Raw genomic sequence first — 17,965 nt, 5'->3', positions numbered from 1 at the left:
CTGTTGGTGGCTTCCTGCCACTAGCTAAATCTCCTACCTAACAGCTCAAGGCATTCGGTGCAAAACTGCAGCCTTCAGCAGGGCTCGGACCTGGAGCTGTTGGGCTTGCCCTGTGCAACATTCACCAGCAACACACGTGTGCTGCAGAACTGCCATCTGGATCGAGCACTGACTGGTGCACACAGCAGGGAAATGACATTTTGGGCCACTGAGGAGATGTGATCGGTGGGGATTTCCCCTTTAAAAACTTACAGCAAAAGCCTGCCTGAGACTATTCAGTATTCATAAGTGGAAAGCAGAGATGGCGTTTCTGTTCCGCCAAGAGCAATAGCTATTTATCATAGCAAATGACTGAAATAGTTATATGTACAATGCTTTACTCAGTGCTGTAAATTACGGTACACAGAAGATTAAACTTAAGCCTAACGCTACCCTTGAGCTTCAACAGCTGAGTCCTATAAATGGGTACCCGTTAAGAAGAGAGAACCTTTTTCCTGGTTACTGTTTAAAAGTGTATCTCTATTAAAAGCTTGTCTTAGCCATAAATTACCAGGAAGCCTGCCCCTGGCCCCAGGCAAGCTCTTCCTCGGGGCACTGACTCACAGAGTCACATCTAAATGACACAGTGACAAGCTTGAGAGTCAAAGCATGTGCTGTGCTGACCTCCAGTGGGATGGAGGTAAGAGGGACTTCGCATGGGTCTGAACGAGCACTTACTTCTGGCTCTGGGCCAGGAGAGGGGTGGGAGGGCTCTGCAGGGCCTTAAGGAGATCTTCAAAATTGAAATGATCCCGAACTCCATCAATCTAAAGAAAATGCTTCTTCTGGAATCTGCTGTTCCGTGAAGTATCAAGGAACCTTGACCTGGAGCCGAAGCCCCACTTTTTTTTTTTTTTTTTTTGTGGTACGTGGGCCTCTCACCGCTGTGGCCTCTCCCGCTGTGGAGCACAGGCTCCGGACGCGCAGGCTCAGCGGCCATGGCTCACGGGCCCAGCCGCTCTGCGGCATGTGGGATCTTCCCGGACCAGGGCATGAACCCGTGTCCCCCTGCATCGGCAGACAGACTCTCAACCACTGCGCCACCAGGGAAGCCCCGAAGCCCCACTTTTAACTAACTACATTTTATTCTCCAAGCACTTGCTCCTCAAAGTGTGGTCCATGGACCAAAAGCGCCAGCATCACCCGGGAGCATGTTAGAAACACAAACCTGCTGAATTCAAATCTGCATTTTAGCAAGAAACCCCCAGGGGGCTTATATGCACATTAAATTTGGGGTAACAAGGGATAAGTAAGCAGGTGTTAACAGGGAGGAACCCCTTGATTTTCACACTGGAAATCATTACAAGTGACAAACAGGATTTATGGGAACAGGTCCTAAGAGTGGGCTGTATGATTCTGAGCTCTCTTTTGTCCAATCCTACTTCAGAACATTTTCAGGAACTTGAAAGGTTTTTATGAGCTGGGAATGAATGTATTACTCTGAACTAGAGATATGACCCGAAACACCCCAGGGTGTAAAACAGAGTGAATTAGCAAAAAGTTCATGCTTTGTAAATCAATCATAATCCTCTTGGGAATCAGGAGGCTGAGAACGCATGGCAATGTTTTGAGCCAGGATTTCAATTCTTTGTTGTAATTACCAGTTGACTTTAAGTGGGATATGTATGTAAAAATCTATGTTGTTTGAGAAGATAGAGATCCTGAACAACCGTATTCTTTATGAGAAAAAATTATTGTTCAGTATACATGTTAAAAACTTAATGCACTAAATAAATAGATAGATTTAAATAGATAGGTAAAGAAATAAAATAAAATCTATTGTGGCCAAGCTAGCAGAGGGGAAAATGGCAAGACGGTTAAGAAAACTGCTAATTTAAGGGAAGGCAGGAAAGGAAAACAAAAACAAATAAAATGCAAGGTACACAGAATGCAAATTAAAAGACAGAGATAAGTCCAAATATATAAAGTAATCACAATAAATGTAAATGGATAAAACTCACCTATTAAAAGACACTATCAGATTGGACTTTTAAAAAAGCCAGCTATATACTACTTACAAGAGAGACACCTAAAACAAAATGACACAGAAAGGTTGAAAATAAAAGATTGGAAAGAGATAAGGCAAATACACATTGACCAAAAGAAAATTAGGTGGCAATGTTAATCAGATAAAATAGGACCTAAGGCAAAAGCATTAATAGGGACGAAGACTCCACCACTAAAATGACATGAGTCATAAACTTACATGTATCCAATAGCACAGCCTGAAAATTGTACTGCAAAAGGTGTTAGAATTTCAGGAGAGACTGACACACAACCATCATAGTAGACTTAAAACTCCCTTCTCAGAAACTATAGACCAAGCGGACAAAAATGGTGAGGATAAATAGGATTTGAATAACAAAATAAACAATTAATATATGGAACCCTGCACATAAAAGAGAGATTATACAAGTTTTCTAATAACATATGACACATTAAAAAGAAAAAAGCATGATCACAAAGGAGATATTCTAAGTTATAAAACAGGTAACATAACTTTCCCTGGCGATCACAAATGAAACGAGAAATCAAAAATAAAACAAGAGTAAGGCCCCCCGTCACCACCCTTTACATTTGGAAACTAAAACTACGCTCCTTAATTACTAATTGGCAATGATGTGATTTTTTTTTTTCTATGTGTGGCCTAGTTGCTATGGGACCAGGTTAATTTATATGACATTTGTCATGGGTATCACCAGAAACAGGAAACTCCCCAAGCCATTATAGCTTCATTATTTTGTACTTTGAACTAAATTCTAACCCAAAGGGAAGGTGAAGTACCTGACTCCAGGAAGAAAAGAAGGGGTGTGCGTGGGTTAACTACAACCTAGTCGTACAGCACCAGAAGCTGCGGTTGGCTCATTCCCCAGACTGTGCCCTATTCTATCACACTATACCCATCTCTTGCTGCTAGCCACTACTGGCTGGACGCAGAGACTGTCCTAGCAGTGCTCTAGTCACCTGGGCAAAGGTGCCATTCAACTGATGTGGCATCCTACAATCAGTAGGGTCCTGGAACCGAGCAAATTCTGTAGTTAACAGTTTACATAGGACCCTCTGTCTGCTTGTTCACAGGGCCAAGCACTTCTTAAAAATGATTGCGGAATGCTGCACAGGAGACACACAAGAAAAATATAGGTCCATGTGTCCCTGGGGTAGAAAGCCCCCCAAATCGATCCCAAACCAACCACTTCCTCTGGACTGTGCTGCCAGTTCAACACAATTCCAGTGCTGGCTGAATAATGAAAGAAATATTAAAAAGAAAAACACCAAACAACCTAAAAAGAATAGAATGCAGGATGGGGTGATACTGATCAAATCGCACTGATGATAGGTCTGCAAGTTCTGTGGGCCAGCAGGGGCGGGGGAGATGGAGCAGTAAGAAAATAAAAGAGAGGACCAGAGCTCTTCTGCCTGTGCCACGGACACCTGTGGTGGTCAAAACAGCCCTGTGGTTCCCTGGCTCACAAGCAAGCCACAGAGTTGGGGCAGCTCTCAGGGGACCACTCCCCCTGCCCTGGGCCTCCTCACTGGTCTCTCAATCCTTCTCAAACATCACCAACACTGCCCCCCATCAAAGAGTATCCTAGGCAGAGGTGTGTCGTCAGCACAGAGGCTTCCCACCAACTACCCCCTCGGGTGAGTGTCACAGTGGTAAGCACATGACACGGGCAGCTGAAAAAGTGGCACCAGAATTTTCAGAGCTGCTGTCCAGGTCCTTCCCCTTTCAACGCTCCGGTGACTTAATTCATACGCACCTGGAGAGAGTGCCGCCATCAGACGATGCCCTAGAGCTGACTGTCATGCAGGTCACTGAGTCAGGGGTCAGTCGGGGCTGGTGTTAATGGGACCTCACTGCTGGGGACTGGGCAGCAGCGCTCCTGATGGGGGCGGCTTGTTTGAGAGGGATACCTACGGGGTGGGGACAGCCACTTAGCGAGACGAGTGGAAAATCGTAGCCACCCCACCAGGGAAGCCATACTCATCTGAGAAAAATGCATCTCTGGAGAAGCCTCAGGAATTTGAAGAAATAATTCCTGGGAGAGAAAAGCAAAGCATCTACGATGCTAATAAACAAGCAAGTAACAGGGTTAGTCAGAAACCAACCCTTAGACAGAAGTCCATAGCTCCAGTTTTGTAAAACAAAGACCAGAGTTGCTTTCTCTGGAAAAAAAAAAAAGATTATTCATTCCACGTGAAGTAAGATTCATCATAGTGAAATTGTTTACTTATTTTTTCATCATTTACTCCCCTCGATTTACATTTTCCCCTGGATGTATTTATTTCCCACGCGTCTCCTACACAGCAATTCCCCAATGTGCACTCATTTTTCAGTAGTGCCTGGCCCCATGAAAGACCAAAGGAAAGGCCTTGGGCAAGCTCTTCACTACAGGATTTCCTCAATTCCAGTATGCCACCGATGGTAAGAGGCCACATCAACTTAACAGCACCTTTTCCAGAAGACAAAAAAAAAACCCTGCCATAGTAAATATACACATGATATGGGAAGAAGCACTTGGACTTTAGAAACAATAGGGCTGGGAACCTTCTTTAGAGACTCCCTGCCCCGCCCCCCCAGCCCCAAGGTGAGCCTCTACATGGTGCCTCATATGTGACACTTTGGGAGGGAACTCTCAGTGACCCCAGGCAAAGCACTCAGAATCAGCTCCCGGAGCGCATACTCCAGATGCTCTTCCAAAACGAAAATTGTGATGGTGGAGTGGCAGTTTGGATGGGAGCTGGGCTCTAGCATTAGGGCGCGAGGTGAAAAGGATGGATAATCAAGCCCACCCTTGAAAACCCTTCCACTCATAAAGTACGGTAGATATGGTTTGGGGAGAGTGGGCTCTCTTCGTGGCCAGTTTCTCCTCCAGGATTGGAAAAGAGCTTTGTTTCTCTGCTTGGACACCAGAAGAAGGAGTGGGCTTGTATGTGGCACTGCACTATTAATCCAAAAAAGTGCATTATTATTATTATCATCATCATCACCATCACCCAGTGCACATGGGTGAACTCTGATAAATTCAGAGCGATGGGACTCCAAATCGAAAGAGGCGCATTTTTGTTTTTTACTGCAAGACCTCTGAGTGCTCTGATGGACTGACAGCTGCCGAGAACCTCCAGAGGGTACTCTGGCATGCGGTCTTCCCCAAGCATGTGTGTGCCCCCAGACTCCAGCTCTCAGAGCACAGATGCACTACTATGGGGAGGGAACGCTGCTTCGGAAACCCTGTTCTGCGCATTGCTTCGGATGGGGACAATGCCAAGATGACCTTTTGAATCAGTGCTGGCAACATTCTTCGCTCTCATTTAAATAAAGCGATGGCTGTTCCCCTAATTTTTCTCGGTTGATACAGCTCCGAGGAATGGAAGGGAGCAGACCATACAGCGAGGACAAGCCAGTGATGAGTCAGAAGCCGGGGGTCATGTTACAGTGTCAGCCTTCCAGAACTCAGCTGTGGTCAGGGATCAAAGGAGCAGCCTCACCAGTGCTCAGTGAGGAAGGACGGTTCCCCTGCATCAACCTCTCCAACTGCACCTGAACGCAGACAGTCATTCTCTTTGAAGGAGCAACATCTTCTAAACGAATGTCCTCGCTTACCCATGGAATGTGGCTTACTCACAACTGGGAAGCCAATTTCCTTCCATGCTCACTTTCTCCCTCCTTTCTTCCAAGATTCATTTTTTAAAAAGTGTATTGAGCACCAATAGTAGATTCAGCATTCATCGTGTTAACTCAGGGAACACAATGGTGAGCACGATGACAGGACTCCTTGAAACTCCTAGTCTGGGGGGCGGGGGTATCTGTGCGTGCGCATGCGCATGCAACAGGGTGGATAAGTAAACGAGCATTTGCGATGGCTGTCATATATGCGAATCTTGGTAAAGTGGGGAGTGCCAAAAGCACCTGAATTGGGGTTGGAAGAGTCCTTCTTTCTGCCTGTCTGTGCCCCAAGTCAGGAAATGTGCTCCAGGCTGGGACTCAGGGATGCAAAAGACACAGCCTCAGCGCTTGGGAGCTCAGTACCTAGTGCTCACAGGTGACTGCTGCACAGTGATCGGTACCATAGGACGGGGGGGATGCAGGGGGCACAGGGACCAGCTAACAATTTAGTCGGGTGGTAGCTAAGCTCAGCAGAAATGTAGGAAAACACTTAGGGTGTTGCTAGCCTAAAAAGAGGTCTATCAGTGATGTAAAAATGAAGTCATCTGTACTTGGGAAAAAAAATCCAAAGACATTAAAATGGCTATTGTCAAGGTCAACAGCAGCCTTTAGTGGCAACTAGCGACCTCTTCTCTTTTCTCCTCTCACTCAACCGCTTGGCATCTGACTGGCTCTACAAAACACTTTCTTCTCTTGGCTCCCATGTTGTCATCTTCTGCTGCTTTTCCTACCAGGTCACTGGCCATTCCCCTTCTAACTAACCCTAAATGTTGACCTCTCCCTTTTCCACCTCAATCCACCAGCAAATGTTGTCAGCTACATTTCCAAAATAGATCTCAAGTTTATCCTTTGTTATCCACCTTCACAGCTATGCATCAGTCCCTATGAGGTCTCCCAGGCTCCAAGCAGCCAGAGTGACCTTCTAAAAACACAAACCAGATGATGTCTTTCCCTCACACAGGGTCCTCCCGTGTCTTCTCACCACACCTGGAATGAAGCCCGAACTTTGGGCTCTGCTCTACAGGGCTCTACAGTAGTGGTCCCCCCCACCTCTCTGAAGCCCTCAAACACACCTCACCTGGTGTGCTCTACCTACAGCTCAATCACATTATTGTTTATCAATACATTATTTAACCTACCAAAACACAGGCTTCAAGAAACCCACACTCTTTTTTTTTTTTTGTGGTACGCGGGCCTTTCACTATTGTGGCCTCTCCCGTTGCGGAGCACAGGCTCCGGAAGTGCAGGCTCAGCGGCCACGGCTCACGGGCCCAGCCGCTCCGCGGCATGTGGGATCCTCCCGGACCAGGGCACGAACCTGTGTCCCCTGCATCGGCAGGCGGACTCTCAACCACTGCGCCACCAGGGAAGCCCTAGAAACTCACACTCTTATTTGTCTCATTCACCACTGTATCTGCAGCATTAGAACAATGCCTAGCATACAGTAGGTGCTCAATAAATATTTTTAAAATAAATTAACGAATCAAAGCTATGTGACTCTAGAGAATGTAATCCAAGAGATTCAGCCTTCAAGAAACAGGCTTGAATGAGATTATAACTGTAAGTTTTTTTTTTCAATTAAAGATGAATTCAATAATACTAAAGTAAAAAAAATGCTAAAGTTATGAAGATCCTCTTAATCTATCTCTAAATTTGAGCTGAGCCGTTATATATGCTTTTTTTTTTTTGGCCATGCCATGTGGCATGTGGGATCTTAGCTCCCCTGACCAGGGATTGAACCCGCGCCCCCTACAGTGGAAGCACGGAGTCTTAACCCTTAACCACTGAACCACCAGGGAAGTCCTTGGTTTGTTTACTTGTAAAATTTTACCTGGTTTACAGAAACTTGCAAGAAAAGGGAATTCCATTGAATTTAGAGGAAACCATCTACTGTTTGACGGGGGGAGCGTCTCATGGATCTGCTCATTTGCTGGAGATGAACAAGAAGCTAAAGACAGAACTGATGGTGGTACCCACTCCACCTCTTCTGCAAGCTTGCTTCTTTTTACTTTTTGATATTTAAAGGTCTATGCAAATGCTGTGGCTCTCAAAACATGAACTGTAACTGATTTATTCCTCCTTTCTGAATTCCCTCAAAATTGTGCCCAAGTTCTTTACCTAAGCCAACAAGCAGACAAGATCAGTGGCATAGGTTAGAAAGATGAGAAAGAAACAGGGAGCTCAGGTGCCCCCAAGCACTGCATTTAGTCCCCAGCATCCTACAGGGGACCAAAACAACCTTTCTGTATGGAAGTGTAGTTACACTGCTGCAGGGAGTTTGAGATCCAAAACATTGAACCAGTACAGTGGTTAAAGTGATCTAGAGTCAGACATAGATTGGAACCTTGGTTCTGCGACTTACATCAGCCTGATTTTGAAGAAATTTCCTAAATCCTCTGAGTCTCCCTGTCCTTGGCTGTGAGATGAGAATACTATGACCACAGCACCTTAGGGTGGCTAACAAAAATCTTAGCATATATAAGTGCTCAATAAGTACATTAGCTTTATTGTTGGCTTTGGTATTTTTGTCTGCCATTAGCAGAGAAAAAAGAAAAGCCAGGGTTTGGGACCAGGTCAGCCTGCTATGTTCTAGACACACCTTTAATTCTAATTAGAGCAGCGCTAAGTTCAAAATACAAACATGTGAAGTGGAGCAAAATGTGGCCCCACTTTATCGTAGATTCTTTCAGTTGTGATGCTTGATTTAAGGCAGAGCCATTTGTTAGTCCGTGATTTTTTTCCTTAGGGATCTTCTTATTATAGGGATTTCCTTAGGATCTCTCGTATGACTGCACTTTACCAGGGACAATGGAAAGATGAAATAAGAAGAAAGAACAGCAGACATTGTTTCTGATCATAAGGAACCCGAAAGATATATCAAGCCAAGAGTTAATTCTGAATCGGGGATCCATTCATCAAATTAAGGTTAAAAAAGAATCCCACTAACAAAATCAAGTTTGCACAGATTCACTCATTCTTGCCAAGTCTTATTAGTTAATACTGTCAGACTTGACAAAGAATATGTTTGATGAGACCAATTTACTTTAATTATTTTATACGTCTCTGGTATAAATAATCTAGTCTCATAAAAGACAACCCACAATAACAACAACAGAAATTTAATCTCAACAAATGAATTCAACTTAATTGACCAAAAACTCCAGCCCTGCTCTGTGGCAATCTACACTTTCAGAAAGGAAGTTCTGGCAGGATAATTAGCCGGTGATGATACCCGGGAAGCCCAGGGGCACTGGCATTGAGAGGGACGACTTTCTCTAGGGCTCAGAAGCACAAATGGTTTGTTTCCTGCTCAACTAGAGGTCACCCGGAGATAGACAAAATAAAAAGAACAATTGCAGGAAACCTTGGAACCTCGTTAATGAGGCTTCCATGTGTGGCACTGCTGGGCTCTGCTGCTCTGGGTACCCACCCAGCATCGGCATCTGGATGTGGACGGGAGGGCTGGAGGTAACAACCTCCAGCAGCCAGTTGCTGTCACTCATTTATTTTGCAGCCCAGCCCCTCTGCTTCAGCTCACAGTTCATTAAATTCTACTGCATCACCATCAACATGCAAAATAGCTACTTGAAGGGCATTCAAAAATATAATCAGAAAAGGGAATAAAAAGCCCTCTCTGAGAGAGAGGGACAAAAATTAATCCTCTCTTGTCTACTGAGTGACAACTAGGTTCTTTGGTTCTAACATGTATATTATTTAAGTAGCAGTGACATCCAACGATTATCTCTGTCTGATGGATGGGGTGTGGGGCTGTATAGTTCTCTGCTTGGAGGGTAAGCACCAAATGTGGCTGAAAAATTCTGAAGGATCTGTGTATATGGATAGGTTATTTCTTTTGCCATTTTTTCCCCTTTTTTGATTTTCAGGTGGGGAGGACTGAGACTTTATGGACTTCTGCAACATATCTTGTTTTATGCTTTGAATATGACTGTGGTGGGGAAATTATCCTGATGACCCGTGCACACACACTCACTTGAATGTGGAGAAAAACTTAAATACAGAAAAGCACAAAATATGATAGGACAAATGGAGATGTTATATTTTATGGCAGTGGTTTTCAACTGGGGGCAATTTTGTCACCTAGGGGACACTGGCAATTCCTGGAGACAGTTTTCGCTGTCATGACTGGGGGTGGGGGCTGCTACTGACATCCAGTGGATAAAATACAGGGAAGCTGTTCGACATCCTACAACGCACAAGACGCCCCCATAACAGAATTATCCAGCCCCAAATGGTAACAGTGCTGCCGCTGAGAAACTCTTCTTCATGGTAGTTCATTATGTAAATATATTAGGAGATAAGGACAGAAAAAAAATCATACTCCTTTCATTTAGGCAAATCATACAATCCCATAAATGCTCAACCCAGTTACAACACCACAGCTTGGATCTGCCTATTATTCTTCCCTTTACTTATAATATTTCAAATTGATTAAACGTATGCAACTACTAAAAGTAATAAAAATATGTTTCCATTGCAGGTATCTTGCACCTCCTAGTTTTGAGCTTGCATACAGGCTTGTGGACACAGATGGGAGCCCCCCTGCCCCCGCTCCCCCCCCCACACACATGCACACACCACACACAGAGGATTCTTTTCGGAAGATATGGTAATACCACTCTCTCTGGGTTGAGGTTGGGACCCACAGCATCGACACAAGAGGAGGAGTCACAAATGTCACCCTCACACTCCATGGTAATCATAAGTGAATATTCTCTGGAAGAGATTTCATTATAAATCTCTGTAGCTTATCACTTGGTTAACAATAGCTTGACTTTTTTTTTTTCCTAAAGTAAACTTTGTTCCACCACTGTGCTAAGTACTTCCCACGTGCGAGTTCCTTTAATCATCACAACAATCTTACGAGATAAACTACGATCCCATTTTAAGAATAAGGAGACTGAAGCACAGAGAGGCAAAGTAACCTGCCCAAGGTCACACAGCTAATAAATGGAAGAGCTGGGACTTGAATCTAGGCAGACTGACCCCAGGGAGGCTATTCCCAACCACGAGGCTCCTACATCGTGTCAGTGCGTCAAAGCCACAACTTGGGCTGGACAGCTACGAGAGACAGGGATGCCTGCCGAATGGGATCAGGACGCCCAAGGCAAGGCTTTTTCTGTTTTCCCCTTGTCTACGCCTAAATAACCTCATCAACTAACCTAAGCGACTTTAGAAACAAACCAATTCCTCAAAATCCTAGATCTCCTGGGTAGAGGTTTAAAAAGTATCCAAAGGGCCCATGTACAGAGGAAACGGACCTAAGGGGCCCACACAGATAGGGTGGCACAGAAAATGGCCTGCAGGGAGCCCCTACCCCTACATCAAGCAGAGGGTCTCCTGAGCAGTGGGCATGCCTACTTTTTACGTCTCGGACACCAGCTTGGGGCACAAAGTCAGGAGCAACAGGAAAGCAGACAGTGCTGGGAGCGGGGCTTCACATGACCCCCATACGGGGAGGCGGCCAAGGCCAGATGGACCTCGGCAGGGACCCCAGAGAGACACTGGGAGCTTCATGGTGTTTCCAAAGGAGCTGACACTGGGGCCGCATGTGAATGTAAACCATACTCATAAAAGGCAGATCCTCAGAACTCCTGGCAATGTAATCATCTTCAGGCCAACAAGTCCTGCCTCAAGAGTGTGGGAAGCCGAAGATGAATCACAGGCCAGAGTCCGCAGGCTGACCTCTGCGCACACATCCCCCGAGACAGGGAGAGAAACGAAGGCAGGAAGCACTTGACTGAATTGGTTTTCCCATTTTTCATAAGAAACATTCAACTTAATAAAAAATAGCCGAACTTTATTGACAATAATAGCTACCCTTTCTTTCTTTCCTTACTATGTGCCAGGAAACTACTTTATCTCTGTTCTTCATAGCAACTCTGCAAGGCAGGAACTATCGCCTTCATTCTAGAGGAAAAGGAGGCTCAGAAAGGTCACGTAATTAGCCCAAGGTCTCACAGCTAGTAACTTGGGTCTGTTTGACTCCAAAATTCATGATTTTTCCACAATGGCTTTCACTGTTTCACATTACTTGTCAACCTCCAAAGTCCTCAGAACCAACTGCCTACACACACACACACACGCACACACACACACACACACACACCCTTATTTCATTTAACTTAAGCAGGTCACTGAAATCTTGAAGGCTGCCATGCATCCATCTCTCTGGATATATGATCCCTAAAATCAGGAGCTGAATCACAGGTGCTAAGAACGGGCAAGTTTCCAAGAGAACACAGGTCCAGTCCCCTGTCGTTTAAAACGGTGACAAGTCCAGGGTCTAAGGGCTGGGCAAGGCCCAGCTGGGATCTGGCCCCAGGTGTGCTGGACCCTGGGCTGTGTCCCTCCCACCGCACCTCAGCTCTGCTTCCCGGGGCCACGGCCGGGGATGCATGAACGCATTTCTAGGTGCTGGGAATACAGAGCTGAAAAGGTACATCCCGAGTCCTGAGAGGATCCTAGAAGCTGGCGGATGTGCTGAGACAGTCCACAGATAAGTGAAGTGCGCGGCAGAAGGTGGGAGGCATTGGAGAACAGAGTTCTATGGATATGAAGAGGGATGAACCGCGTCCAGCTGCTGGCCATGGGGAGATGGCACGGGGAGAAGAGGAATGAACGCATGCTCTGGGTGTGCCTGCAGGAAGGCGCCTCTGGCCAGTCATTCCGCACCAACAACTCCCCCGAGGCAGGCAGCGCACCGATCTTATGGATCAGGTGGAGAGACAGGAGGCTACCTGCCTGAGATCACGCAGTTAATGAGGGAGTCATGTGAACTGCTTTGCCTGCCTCCAAAGCCCACGTTCTCTCCACTTTAAAACTTCAGATGCTGTTCTGCGGAGCCCTGGCGGGTTGAGAGGCCAGGAGTAGGCCAGGGACCCCAATTTCAACCTCTCTGGCTCTGCTGTGTATCTATATCCGTATTTGGGTTCTACAGATGAGACTCCGTTTGACAGAAAGCTCTGCTGCTAACAAGATCGAGTTTGAAACCCTGTACTATGATGTGTTACCTGGAAGGCAAGTGGGTCAGGCCTTTGAGTTTGGGCTGGGACAAGAAGGGCATGTGACCCACGCTGGGAGGCAGTGAGGGACAATGGCTAGGCAAGCAGGCGGGGCACGCACTTCCCTCTCTCTGGAGCGACGCGGCCTGCGTTCAGAATCAGGCTTTACACCTGCTTAGCTTTGCAACCCTGGGCAAGGTGCTCCTAAGCCTTAGCTGCCTCAAGTTCAAAATGGGGGTAACACTGGTACCTACTTCATGGGGGTGTTGAGAGGGTCAGGATTACACGTTCAAAGATAAAGAAAACATATAGCATGGTGCCCGGCACTTAGCACAGTGCCATTCTCGTTAACTTGCTGATTACAGCGAGGCTAGTCATAGGAGGTGAAAGAGCAAAAAAGGAAATACTATGACACTATAGGAGGAATTTTTAGGGCAACTAAGAAATCCTCACTGTTCCCGGAGTGTTGCTCTCGTTCTGAGCTCTGCCTCGTGTTCTCCTGCCCTTGATAAATGCGGGCTGCGCACCCGAAAGACGAGGGAGGCTTAGGGGCCTCCGTCTGCTGAGATGTGGCCACACCCCCATCGCTGCTTGTCAGCTGATTCAGCAAGAAGCTCAATGGAGACGGGGCTTCGGGGGATGAGATCGGTGACCCCAAACCCCCAAACTAATTTACTGCCACTGTTCAGGAGGTGGCCACAAACCCCCTGGCTCTCCCCCTAAGCTCAACTTGCTCTGGCACCAAAAGGCCTAGGACAGAGGGAGGCACATGTCTCAGCCCGGCCGAGCCCCAGAGGCCTCCTTCGCTGGCTAGATGAGGCCTTGCCTTGGGCGGAATTCTGCAGGGCACAGTGGGGTCCCAGGTCCCTTTTAGGTTCTTGCCGTCAGGGACCCTGCCAGCGAATTAAGTTCCCAGAGGAGGTTGTGACGGCTTATGGGATTTCTGTCTGTCTTGTTCACTGCTGCACCCCAGTGCCCAGAACAGCAGCACATCCCATGAATGAATGAATGACGATCCCTTTTGGCATCTTCATGAGACAAACAGAAGCAGGGGCCGCGGAGCTTCCACAGTCCCCCCCTGACCCAGCAGTTGGGTGGGATCTTCCTGCCACTGCTCTGCTCTTGACTCCCTCTCCTGTCACCCCAGCTGGTAGCACCACCGCCGGGCCTCTGACAGCCTCCCTGGGAGAGGCTTGACCTTTTCTCTCCTCCAGGGAGAAGGAAGGGTCATAGCTACAGAGCCTCAAGCAAGAAGATCAGCTCGTGCCCAGCGCACGACTTGCTCCTGTGTCATGCTCATTCTGCCAGAAACGAAAATGTTGGAGCTGGAAGCGCCCGCGGAAGTCACCTCTTGTGGAAGAAACGAGGAAACCAAACACTGAGACATTTAGCAAGTAGCCCCAAGTCACAGAGCTGGCTTCCAGGAGGGGCAGGAGACCTGGCCTCTCAACAGAGCTCTTTGTACGGCACTTTCCAGGAGCCTCTATGCCTGTGCAGGTCAGAGAGTCTCAGAAGCCTGGATTCTCTATGTATTATAAACACAAAACACACCTAGAGTTTACGCACAGACGCAGGTTATACATATATATGCAGCTATGTAAATGACATATACGTATATACATGTTCATAAGTGATATTAGGATATATATAACTATTCTGTAGTCCCAAATACATTTACTAGAGAGCTTAGATAAGCCCATCTCCTTTTATTTCATACCTGTTTATTACAGGATGGTGATAACTGCAGGGCTGGGGTAAAATAAGAAATCCTGAGTGTGAGAAAGGGGAAGCATGTAATTTGCAAAAGCGTATTTGATATTATAATTGCTTTGTTTTTTTTTTTTAGGCACAATATTTAATGTGCTTTGAAATTTAACAGTAAAGAAGGGCATTTGGATTTTACGTTCGACAAAAAAGGAGGAGAGTTTAAACCAAAAGACTGGGAACTACTGCTGGAACTCAGAGCATATGACAACTTTGGAAATTGGCTGGTCCAACACCCCGTGTGAAGACAGGAAACCTCCACTCAGAGAGGTTAAGTCACTTCCTGTCTCAGATCAGTAGCTGTTTATTTGCTATAGGGGAGCAGCCTCGTGGAGGTTATCTGTTGTAAGTCCACACAGCACCTGCACTGAAGGAGACCAGCATTTGCTGCGGAACAGCTGAAGGGAATTTCTCACTTCAAGGATATAAAGATACAAAGGGAAAGTGAGTTCCCAAACAGGCCTGGCTTTTTTTTTTTAACAAGGATGATTCTTGGAAGAGGAGAAGCTGAACCTGTGGCTTTGCTACATGCATTTCTCGAGGGGCAGCAGCCCAGTGGTCCCACACGGGACCCAACCCTCCTGTGTGTCCATACAGGGAGACTCCGCCGTGCCCTCTCTCAGGGGGACCCAATGTCAGGTTGCGAGGCTGCAGGAGGGACTGCTCCAGCCACCACTGCCCCTCCCCTTCGTCATCTGCAGAGGCCACCACCCATCTACCTAAACAATGAGAGGCTTTCTCTCTGGTGTCCCGGCAGGACTGAGTGTGTGGGCAGAAGGACTGCAGCTTCTAAGACAGGCAGCCTGGGAGCAGAGGTAGAGCCCCAGGAAGAATTCACCCATAGCCTTGGGCTAAGACAGACCCAGGGCCAGACCACAGGGGACGGTTCCTCCCTGATGTCGGACACTGGCCGGTGCAGGAGTCCACTTACCGCAGTGGGACTGGAAGACCTGCGGCTTGACGACCTGGTTACAGGCACTGCACACCACGAGGTAGAAGTCGTCGTGTGCTGGGTAGTGGCCAAACAAGTGCATATCTGTGGGGGAAAGGAAAACAGGTTGTTTTGAAAAAGCAACCAAGTCTCAGAAGGTGGACGGTTTCTTCTTGGCATTTCCTCGAGGACAGTTTTTCAAACAAGACGCGCAGAAAGCAATCATCTTTACGAAAGGGAAAGCAGTTTCTCCTAATGCAGCTCCCTACTCTCAGGGAAGCCCGTGCCTCAGAGAACCCCTCCTTATTTTCCTTGCAAACAGACGGCTACCCCTGTTGGTTTGGTCAGCGAGGTTGGGCTGCCTGGAATCACATGCTATGGGGAGTGACCCTGTTCTGAAAGAGGGCCCTTGGGTTAGCTGGGACCCAACAAGGCTCTAGTCATTTTAGGATGGGGGAGCTCCTCCAAACCCATTTCAGCGTAGGCAGAGCCCTCCCAGGTGAGTGACGGGGCGAGAAAGACTGGAGAGACAGAGGAGTCATCCTGGTCTCGGCAGCTGCCTGGGCTCCCCATCACCTGTGGGAGACTCCAGGGTAAAAGGAAGTGTCCAGACAAGTGGCTTGTCGGCCGCCATCATTACGCATTCTTTATGTGGCAAAGATTTCCCGAGTGCCTAAGTGTGCCGGGTACCGACCATGCTGGGTTCCAGGGATAACTGGTGAACAAGAACGAATGCCCTGCTCTGCTGCAGCAGAAAAGAGAAGAATTAACCGAATCACACAAGTCATCACTTGGTTGTTACAGTGGTACCTCCTAAGGAGGAGATGTACAGGGTCCCATGAGAGGGTGTGGCAGGTAGACCTAACCTTGTCTGAGGCATTGGAGAGGCTTCCCTGAGGAGGGGTCAGAGAGAGAAAAGGCCAGGGGAGGGAGAGGAACGTTCCAGGTCTGCCGAGGAAGGAGATTCTGTGTGTCAGCAGAACCTCTTGGCTGGAACAGAACAAGGGGGGAGCCCAGAAGGTGGAAGCCTTGTGGACCAAGGTAGAGATTCTGAACCTGGCTTTAAGATCACTGGGAAGCTACTGAAGGTTTTTAAGCAAAGAAGTGACAGAGTCAGATGGACACTGTTAGAAGATCAGTTATGTGGCCTACGAGACACAATCACATAGGTCCACACAAAAACCTGCCCACGCGTGTTCACTGTAGCATTATTCATAACAGCCCAAGGGTGGAAGCAACCCAGATACCCATCAACTGCTGAACAAATAAATGAAATGTGATCTACCCATACAATGGGATATTATTTGGGCATAAAAAGGAGTGAAGTACTGATACCTGCTACAACATGGATGAACCTTGGAAACATATGCTAAGTGAAAGGAGCCAGTCACCAAAGCCCCCGTATTATATGATTCCATTTACATGAACTGTCCAGAACAGGCAAAACTAGAGACAGAAAGCAGATGAGTGCTTGCCTTGGGCTGCGGGGGGCCCTGGAGGGAACTGTCGGACAGCTGCTAAAGGCTACGGGTTTCTTTGGGGGTGATAATAATGTTCTAAGATTGATCGTGGTGACGGCTGCACAACGCTGTGAACACACTACAAACCACTGAACAGCACGCTTTAAACGGGTGAATTGTGTATGTGAATTATGTCTCAAGAAAGCTGTGTGTGTGCAGGGGGTCAGCTTGGAGGATTCGGTGGTCACACCTCCTCGCCCACCGTGGGGTGGGGGGCACTCTGCCGGCCTCTCCTTAGCTGACTGGCTCCAGGGCCACTGAGAGCAGGGTGGACAGAGGAAATAAAAGACACGTTCTGCATGAAAGTCTTTGCGTCGCAGAGCTGAGCTTCCTCTCCCCAGCCCCCCCATGCCCTCGTTTTTTAGACTCAACCTGTGTCTTTACTGAAAACCACCGGGCGCACGATGGTTCTCCCAGCTGCAGGGCGAGGCCACAGGGAAGCCAAGTTCCTTCTGATTCGGGCACGGCTCATTTATAAGCCAACACAGGCTTCCAGTGCAGCCCCGATGCTTAGAGGGAAATGGAACCGACCCACTTGTCACACGGCCGGGAGCCAAGACCCCCACCCCAGAGGAGGCTGGACTGAAAGGGTGAGAAGGGCCCCCATTGCTGGGTCCCCTCCACGTGCGAGGAACCCGCACACCTGCGGCGGGATGCGGACCAGACCGGGGCACAGGCGCACTGAGCCTCTGCATCATCTGTGGCTCTGGTCGCAGCCCATCATTTCCCCTCTAGGACTCGCCTCTGTTTCCACTCTGACTAAGACATTACCGGAGGGGAGCGTTATTAGTCAGTGCCTGGTATGCGGAGGCCTGTGGAACGAGGAGGCCTGAGAGAGAACCCAGCTGTTACAAAGGCCTGCGGCGTGGGGAGGCCCAGGCCGGGCCCACCCAGCATGTCCGGGGCCCTTGCTTCAGAGCCTCCCAGCGCACAGAGGATGCACCCGGTCCCACACTGCTGACACCACTCCTGCTTTACATTTTATTTACAGATTATTTTTATAATATATAGTCTTTTTTTT

The 17,965-nt window shown here is 47.7% G+C and overlaps 1 protein-coding gene across 10 annotated transcripts in view; it reads right to left on the bottom strand.

The window, feature by feature from the left end:
* Window positions 1-17,965, bottom strand: part of ATXN7L1 (ataxin 7 like 1) — a 402,335-nt gene that overhangs the window by 139,916 nt on the left and 244,454 nt on the right. For all 10 annotated transcript variants that reach the window (XM_079931849.1, XM_079931850.1, XM_079931852.1 and 7 more), the window contains one exon: window positions 15,425-15,529. In XM_079931849.1, the coding sequence (XP_079787975.1) occupies window positions 15,425-15,529 (105 nt within the window). The remainder of the gene's footprint in view (window positions 1-15,424; window positions 15,530-17,965) is intronic.

This window comes from Stenella coeruleoalba (assembly GCF_951394435.1).
Source record: "Stenella coeruleoalba genome assembly, chromosome: 9".
Lineage (NCBI taxonomy): Eukaryota > Metazoa > Chordata > Mammalia > Artiodactyla > Delphinidae > Stenella > Stenella coeruleoalba.
The sequence above is the reverse complement of the archived record's forward strand: the minus strand, read 5'-3'. Positions and strand labels throughout refer to the sequence as shown.